The 9,253-nt window shown below is 37.8% G+C and overlaps 1 protein-coding gene across 1 annotated transcript in view; it reads right to left on the bottom strand.

Annotated features, from left to right (window-relative positions):
• wdfy2 (WD repeat and FYVE domain containing 2) overlaps positions 1 to 9,253 on the bottom strand; it is a 21,174-nt gene that overhangs the window by 10,767 nt on the left and 1,154 nt on the right. The window contains exons 2-5 of the mRNA XM_017309045.1: positions 7,189 to 7,256; positions 5,013 to 5,086; positions 3,169 to 3,223; positions 1,271 to 1,522 (exon numbers count right to left, since the gene is read on the bottom strand). Coding sequence (XP_017164534.1) covers positions 1,271 to 1,522; positions 3,169 to 3,223; positions 5,013 to 5,086; positions 7,189 to 7,256 — 449 coding nt within the window. The remainder of the gene's footprint in view (positions 1 to 1,270; positions 1,523 to 3,168; positions 3,224 to 5,012; positions 5,087 to 7,188; positions 7,257 to 9,253) is intronic.

The raw sequence follows: 9,253 nt of genomic DNA, 5'->3' as shown, positions 1-9,253 counted from the left end.
AAAATCCATCACACTTAGATTTCCCAAAACTGCATAAATCTGCAAAACCTTTATCAGGTAGGTCAAGAAGCCAAAGATGTCATTTGTAAGCCTAAATCAAAATTGCAAAAAAAAACAACAAAAAAACAAACATTTTTTTACGGTCTGTTTTTCCTTTCAAAACAGATTTTTAGCTTTCACATTTTAAACTAATACAATTACAACCCAAAACATAAAACTAATTTCCGAAMACGGCAGCATTAAAAACTGATTTCACAGGAACCTCGAAAAARAAAATTATGTTGAGATGTTTCAACTCACAGCTAAACGATCCAAATCGAATTTAAATCAATTTAAGAATTGCTCTATGTAGAAATTCAGATTTGTTTTCTTTTAGATGACACAATAAGAGATAAAATCTGGAAAGCGGGAACTTGTTTTCCTATTGATCKTTTTTCTATACTTAAAAYAGTCCAGCTGCAGAAAATGTAAAACAATAAATAAATAGACTCCAGACTTTCCCAGACATCAATGGATCCCTGTAGTCTAATGTTTATTATTCCATTTCACTGCCATCATTTCTTGTAAAGAAAAAAAGAAAAGACTATAATAAATACCTGCATCATCATGTTCATACTGCGGTTAGGTTTTTATAGAAGTGGATGCCTGGCGTTAAAATGCAAGCTCCATTGTTGAATAGTCTCCTTACGCAGTTGCATGTATTTCCTGGGATGATGATGATTCTCAAAAAMGATCTGATTAAAATCATTCAACATTTTTGGTTAATTGACCTTAGAGACCTACATGTGATTTGTCTTTATTTATAATCCACTAACGTCCTGCTAAACAGCAGCATCTGCCTGGAAAACAAATTCATCCTCGGTGTAACACCGTTACTGTGAGTTTAATGCCGACTGGCAGCAAACACTTACTTCCACCACGCCAACACAGCCTCCAGAAAAAAAAAGAAAAAGAAAAAAAGTCTCAGCCGGTTCCACGCGCTGCCAGCGAGCCGAGGCAGGATATCATCGCTGCGTGACCCGGCGGCGGGTTCATTTGTATGGATCGGTGTTGCTGCCGAGCACTCGCAGCCTTTCATCTGCCCATTACAGAAACCCACTCAGACCGTTTCCTTGACAGCAGCATGACTGATTCGTATTGTTTGTCCTTTCCATTAGCACAAACCCACTGGAAGTTAATCTCAATTGCCCTGCTTTTTTTTTTCTTTTTCTAATTGCTCCATTCTTAAATTAGAGCAGGCTTTCACTATTATAGACAGTTATTTATTTGTTTTTTTTTTTTTTACCAAATTCGAAGCACTTTGTGTGAATGTTCGCCTCTGCATGGCAAGGTGACCTGCAGATGACGATAACAGGAGGTGTTGAAGGATACTGCAGTCCTGAGACCCAGGCCGCGGTGCGGTACGTCCCCAGCTGCTGGCCGCTCTCCGAGCAGTGCCAGGTGAAGTTTCTGTCCTGGCCCGTGCTCAGCAGCCACTCCATCTCCAACACAAAGAGCACCACCGCCACTCGGCCCTGATGGGCTGCAGGCAGAGAGAGCAGACAAAAACGATCTGGTTAAGACCAATCGATCAGCSCTACGGTACAGGAGCCTGCGTCTGGAGTGAATTATAATCGGGAAGGAATTGTGAGCACAGAGAGTAAAAGACACGAGAAACCGAGATAACACTGCGTAGCATTACAATGTTATAACATGCCATAGAAAAGTGGAGTAAAACCCGATTATTAGGGTCAAAACCCCAAGAAATGAAAGCATCTTGATCCGATGACAGAAGTATTCGTTCCTCTTCACACTGTGTGTTGCTACAAATACAAGCTTCAATATTTAGTTGGATGTTACAAGTGGGGGGAGTTGATTAAAATTTTAATTGAGTTAATTGGAGTTTCTGTATTTAATTAAAAGCAATTAATCACATTTTAAACTAAATTTGTATAGCAACAAAATAAGTACAATTTTAAATCCAAAAACCGTTTTTGCTGCTAAATTATTGAATAAATAGACGTGTGAGCTCAACAACAAAGACTTTATTGTTTGTAATCTGTTATTTAGGTTATTCAATTGATACAAAGCGTTGTTAAAATTTCACGTGGATTCATGTAATGTTGTTGAAGAAAAATCCTTCTTTAAAACGCTGAACTCTGGACGCCGACGTTATTTGCGAACGCCTCTTGTGCRTCAGATTAACGGGCGTACCAGAAACGAGCTAATACAAAGGCTCCGGCCTGAGCCTTCTTTTTTTTWWAAAAGAAGGAAAAAAAACAATATGATTAATTGATTAATTATGATTAATTATGGGAATCGACTTTTTTGGGGGGCAAAATGAATCGTAGCTGAACATAGACAACATCGGTACCCTACAGGCTACTTGTTAAGCTTAAGGTGCTGTATTGATATTAGCTCGTCATCTTTTAGCTAACTTTACCTGCATCCAGCAGCTTTACTCAACAGTCTGTTAGTTTGGGGGAAAAACTGTGAAAAGTTCTTTGCGTTTTGCTGGTTTGGTGCAATGATCCTAACACACCTGCGTAGCTCTGCACAGCAGCAGGAGGTCTCCTTCACTGCCGCACAGGTGTAAACCCAGCGCGAGCGTCATAGCGCTCATGTTGCATTTAAAGGTGGCTCGGAAAAACAGGTTACGACATGTTAACAACGGATTAAACATTTTTAACTGCTGATAAAAGTGACAGAGGACACAGATATGGGAAGTGTGGAAGCCCCTACTGTATCAAATTGACATAGGAATAACAGAGAGTTGGCCATTCTAAGGTAAAAACCCAGCACATACAGCGTTCAGTCTTTTTTTGTTTCCATCCAGACGGCTTCCCGCGCCCCCYCYAGGGGGCGCGCCCCACAGTTTGGGAACCTCTGGTTTAGATCAAGATGTATTCACACGTTGGAACGGCATCGTCAATGTTCACAAGCACTTTCCATTTAATCTGACCAAGCCTGAGATATTTTACGAAGAGGAGTGGACAAATAACTCATTCATTCATTCATTCATACATTCAWACATTGATGTTTGTGACAAGATGTGGAAAAGCACTGTAGGAGTAGAGGAATGATGTTCAGGTCTTCTAAGATTAAACATATTAATTTCTGTTTTTACAAACTCCCGGTTTGCCTCAAAATATGAGAAATAACCGACAAATAAAAAGAGTCGCTTCTCACCCTGATATGTGAGCGCCGGGGTCATTTTGTTGTAGTCCTCTGACAGAATAAACTCCTGAAAGACAGAAAAACAGAGAGGATTGTTTGTACCCAACGAGGTGAATGATAAAAATGACCAAGAGACACAGAACACGAGGTGAAAAGTAAACACCGTTTCATCAAAACACGACTACAAAGGACTGGAGAACCTGCAGGTSACTGCAGAAAGAAACAAGTTGTTCTGCACGACAGCTTCCTCTGAGGCAACGACTATATTTAAAACCCTTGTGGGAGCTTTTTAGAGTTCAGGTTCTGAGATTAAAATCTGCACCGTGCTGTTGTGGCCTCGTCCGATTCTTCCCGTGGGGTTTTCTCGTTCCAAAACAAAATATGGCAAAAATCAAACCCCATGACGATGCTTTGCATCAAGTTTATTTTGTCAAAAAGACCACAATCTTTGGTGCTCCAGTTTGAGTCATTTCATATGTTAGCATACAAAACAAAGCAATGCAGCTGCAATCCAGTACTTATTGTAAAATAAAAATATAGTGGAAAGCACTGGGAAAAATAAGGTCTTACTTGAAAGATACTTTAAAACTTTGATCCACACTACACATTTAGGATAAATTCAGAAGATCACACTGACCTTTAACATAATGTACACAATATTACACAAAAGCTAAATGGTTTAAGGAAGTAACATAAATGGTACTTTCTGTTAAGGAGCAGATGAAGCCCCCTTCATACAGGATCAAGATCGCTTCATGGTCTCCAGAAGACCTGGATCTGGTCAAACCTGGACAACCTGCCATCGCTGTGGATGCCAGCAAGACCCAATCGAGCTTTCAGAAACCAAATAGTTTTATCCCAGCTGTTTTTTCTGAATTTCTAACCTAAAAATGTCACCGTGGGCTGAATAYGGTCTTAGTATCTGCTGGATTTTCCTATTTTAAAGATTTCTGCACCTCTACCATCAGTTTCAGCTTAAAGAAGGACTTTCTCCTTCTTCTTTCTCCTGTTCTATGGAGATAGAAGGACTGTCTCCACSGAACACTCAGAATGTATTGAGCACACAGAGTATGACATTTATTTTTCACTGTTCATTGCAAGCTGCTCAAACTCAGGTTGTACTGCGGCTAATGTAATGTATTACACATTGATGTACAACTGTATTTTAAACATTAGCTTATGAGATGATGCTTCTGCTTCTCTTTTTTTTTTATTCTCCAAATCCTTAAATATGACTCCAGGACTTCATTTGTACATCACAACTAGCACATTTTGCATTTGAACTTCAGCCTGAAAAGCTCATAGCCTCCCTGTGTCAACTTGTGTACACGCAATTTGGAGGTGTGCGCCCCAGACCTGTTTCAACAGACACCAACCTCAATGTACAGCAGTGGCAGGTCGCGATGCCMAGAGCAGCTGTGCAGCAATTTGCATGATTTGTTTTTTATTTCCTTGCARGAAGCACATTGTGGATGAGTTGCCAGCAGATAAATGACCCAGATATGGCATCCCCACATTAATGAACCCCAACAATCTCATCAAAAAAGATTTCTGCGCACACCGTCGGGGATTTGTTGCACTCCATCTTTCATAAAGAGGAGAAAACTGGGTTCCTAATTGCCAGAAGATCTACCTGAGACAATTTTCGCATGCTGGTTGCTCTTTAATGCGACAGTGCAGTGCTAAGTGCTGCGGCTCATTCATGTACAACTTTATTTCTTCCTCTCTTTAACATTTTTTTTCCCCCCATAAACTGATATTGTATACTTGAGGTGTTTTTAGTGCCTGAACAAAATGGAAAGCAGCTGACTGAGTGATCAGCTGAGGAAGGAAAGAGTCGTAGAGATTTTACTTACACAGATACTTCCTGTATCCATACCTACAGACAGCCTCCTGGTTTCTGGGTTAAAGGACATACAGGAACATGAGGCTGCAAGAAAAATGAAAGAAGAAAGTCTGTTTTAAGTCAAAATTATGTAAAATAACTGAAAAAAACATTATGAGAGGGAAGTTCTAGTTAGTAGCAGAGTCTGAAGTCCTAGCACTCTGACTATAAAACAGATGTAAAGATGTAAACTTTTCTTTAGCTTCGAGCTGCGGTCAACAGGCTTACTCATCGGTTTTGAGTTCCACTATTAAGTGTGGGTCATGTGACTATAAATAAGCAAAGTTTGCCTAACAAATGCAGAAGCACGAGACAGAACCAGAGAGAAAAAAAGGTGACAAATGACAATAAAGTGACAATAAAAACGCAGAAACAGTTCAGATAAAAACCATGAGAAGAAAAAAAAAAAGAGTTAATTGTTACCAAAATAAACGGTAAAAAATAACATGTCTCCAATTCTGTTCAAAACTCTAYGGCTTTACTGGCAGCATAAACCGAGCRTGACCCAGATCTTCTGTGGCAAAGTGCTGTGGAAATCACACCATTGGTTTTACGCGTCTTGTGAGGCTCTGAAGCTACCACAGAAGTTAAGGTTAAGGTTAACTTAGCATCTGAAGCAGCCACAAAAAAACGCTTYAGCATCCAGAGACGAAAACGATCTGAACTTAAAAACAACAGCTCTGTTTTATAAAGTTCATTTTTATTTTGCGTCAGGAATTYGGACACAAAGTTACTCACTTTTCCCCCAACATTTACATTTATTTTTAGATTTTTTGAGTTTTATCAATTGTAATTAGTTCAATAATGTTACATAGATTGATTAATAGGTTATTGAAGCCTGTTACTGATCACATACTACAGTCTGTGGAGTTTATGCTTATTGCTAAGACATTTTGGGTTTTAGTAGTTTGTGTTTGAAATGTTGCAGAATAAGTAGCTGGTAAAAGTAAAAGAAAAAAGTAAAAGAAGCATTAAAAAGTGTTCATACATACAGAATCAAATTCAGTATATTTTGCATTAATTTCACGTGGCAGATTGTACGTGTGAGATATGTGAATAAAAGTAGAAATAAATCTACAAATGTGCACAAACATGTTGGTGTGCAGGACATATGCAACGTTCTGCAAAAACAAAAATCCACACTCCCTGGACATGTTCACATTTTGTTTAGTTAAAAATTTCAGTGAGAACTTATATGTAAATAGTGCATATTTTTAAGTTTAAAGGATAACAATAACTTACTTGCATTTAGCTCCATCTTTTATATTTTTGCTGTGTTCTTCTATTGCTTCTTTTCAATTTTTCTTTTTTTGAGCTGCATTTAGCCAGACATTAAATTCCTCTATCTACTGACAGGGAGACTTCTAGAAGTATTTGTGTTGAATTTTATTTAGAGGTATAGAAAAAAAAAGCCCAGCCGCCTTTTGTTTTTTAATATAAGTAATTTTAAAAAACCAGAATTGATTTTCTTTCCACTTCTCCATTAAGCATTGGTTTATGTTGCTCCATTGCATAAAATTAACCAAGATTTTTTATTTTTTTGACATTTGGGGTTGTAACATGAAGATGATGAAAGGGACGAAAAGGTCAAGAGGCACGGGAGATTGTTGGCTGAAAACTGTTCTTCTTAAGGGTTCACAAAAAAGAAGAAAAAAAAGACCTAATGTATCTCATATACTAAATAAATCACCTCATTAATAGGAGTCATTTAATTGTAATAAAGTTGGGTTAATTCATATTTTAAGTCCGCTTTAGAAATGCAAACGTTCACGGTTGGCGTGTGAAACATGGATTCCTGTGTCAGTAAACCAAAATGCTTCACATTGTCGGCGGAAGATTTTGCTGATTGTTACATGGGATTTCCTTCAGCCGCCCAGCTGGAGGAAAACGAGGGCAAACTGTCAAAAATGTACGGCGTTGCCACACAAAGAGAAAGAACATRAAAAACTCCTGCAGGAACTCTGATTTCTGTCAGGGCGTGAAATCTGCAGACTTTAAAAAAAAAAAAAAAAGAGAGATTCCTTATGACCATAAGTAACAACTTGGCTCAAAGTGTTATTTCWATTATTTTTACTGCACCAATCAGATTGTGAAAACAGGTTAAGAAGAAGCAGTGCAGACGTGAAATACAGACAGGGGAAACTTACAGGGCATGGCGTGGTAAACACTTGGCCAGTACTGACCGCTGTCCCTCTTCAGCCAAACTCGGATTGTTCTGTGGGRACAGAAGCRTYTCATTAAGTCTWAGGTGAGGTAAATTATTGATAGACGCTAATCCATCTACCAGGCCGGTGCTAAAAAGTTCAACCCAAATCCACCCGGCCAGCTCCACAGGAAATAAACCTCAGTTTCACATCTCCTTCGTTCCTGAGAAAAGGGGAAAAACACAAGTGACCAGACTCTAAAGATCTTACTTAAATTTAAAAAATATATATGTTAAACTAGGGTAAAATCATTTGCATCCTTGCATCTGCCAGAACAAAACATTTTTATACCAAATCTAAATAAATTAACTCACCATATTTCACAGATAAGTCTACAGGCTTAAATAAAAAGCTACTGAACTTCCTTCGGTCTCACCCAAAAGCGGTTCTCTGTCGAATCCTTCCAGGTGAGAGTTTAAGTTTTTAATAGAGCAAAGAACRACAAACCTCCAGTTGTCTTCTGCTAACGAGCTAATGACAACGGAAGAATGAAATTCCTCAAATCAAAGGCTGAATTGATCGTCCCATAAAGGAATTCATCCTGTGTTTGTGAAGAGCTCCACTTTAAACCTCGGCTTTGAAGAGAATAAACATATTTGGAAATTGTTGGAATCTGTTTTATGGGTGAGTTTCTAAAAATGATTAAAATATCACCCAAAAAATGGATACATACACACAAGTCAGAATTTAGTTTGTAGTCTCTTGTTTTTTCCCGAAGWGGAGTCAGACAATTCTGTTTTTTTTCCTCTCTGATGCACAGCCGTATTTTTGCTCATTTAAAACTGCAAGAATCCATGACTCATTAACGTTAAAGGAACGTTCAGGAGGATCGTGCGAGACAGAGCAGGTTCTGCTAATTGACCAAATCCTCCCTCTCTTTAGAAATGACTGGGTTCCTTTGCTGAAATACGCCTCCTCTAACCCTAACCCTACCCTCATCGTGCCACCTCATTGTTTTAACTACCTGGTGTTATGTCACAGAAAGACACAAAAGCAAGTTCAGATTATTGTTCTTTAGAGGCCAGATTTGGAAAAATTGGAGAAATCAACTGAATATTTAGATAATTAAGCTGATCAAATTCCACCTTTTTCAGTCGACTGTGATTTATTTTAGGAATTCAGTGACTTTTTTTTTTCTTTTTTTAAAGTTATGGTGTCCATATAAAGACCAATAATCATTGTTGGAATGGAACTGGAATCTAAAATGAACCAAAATAAAATATCAAATCATACTCAGACATTAGCCAAAGATTTTAATATGTTAATCTGGCATTTGTGTTGTTCCTTTTTTTTAAATGCCACACAACACGTTTACACAACACGTTTACATGCAACCAAGGCTCATTCCATCGCATTGGGTTTATATGATCTTTTTATTGGAGTTGGCCAGTTATTGGGGTGCACTGCTACACCTCATTTAATTCCCATGTAAAGTTAAGGTAGCATATTTTACACTATGAATATGTAACCTTAAGAATCTGGGACTGATAAACTGTGCTGCTGTTTCTTTGACGCAGCTGGGAAATGTGGAAAAGTGTGAAAAATCCCTCAAATAAATCCATCTTTTCCTGCTGAAACATTAATTCAAGGTGATAMATTTAGAAAATGCCCATTTTTAAATGAGTAGTCAGTCACAAGGGGGAAAAAATAATAATAATTGTAACAAAATCCTTGATTTAGCACTTATTGGTACAATTAACCTTAGCATTTGCAATAAGGTAAATGTAACCACTAGGAAAAAAAAGCAAACAAATTCAGATACCTWCATCTGGAACAGAAGAATAATGAGTTAAACCTAAATGACAGAAATTAAAAACACAGTTAAAGTTGCTAAATTTTTAGATGCCACGTTCCAGTTATTGATCTTAATCAGCCAAAAGGGTAAAAAAAAAWTTTTWWAAAAATACACACATCAACAAAAAGTGTTTATGTTTTCAGATTTTAGCAACTTCTAATTTATTAACTTTCTGTTTCCCTGGGATATAAATATGGTGCAAACTGTAGCCGT

This window comes from Poecilia reticulata, linkage group LG2 (assembly GCF_000633615.1).
Source record: "Poecilia reticulata strain Guanapo linkage group LG2, Guppy_female_1.0+MT, whole genome shotgun sequence".
Taxonomy (NCBI): Eukaryota; Metazoa; Chordata; class Actinopteri; order Cyprinodontiformes; family Poeciliidae; genus Poecilia; species Poecilia reticulata.
Note: the sequence above shows the minus strand (reverse complement) of the source record. Positions and strands in the feature narration are given on the sequence as shown.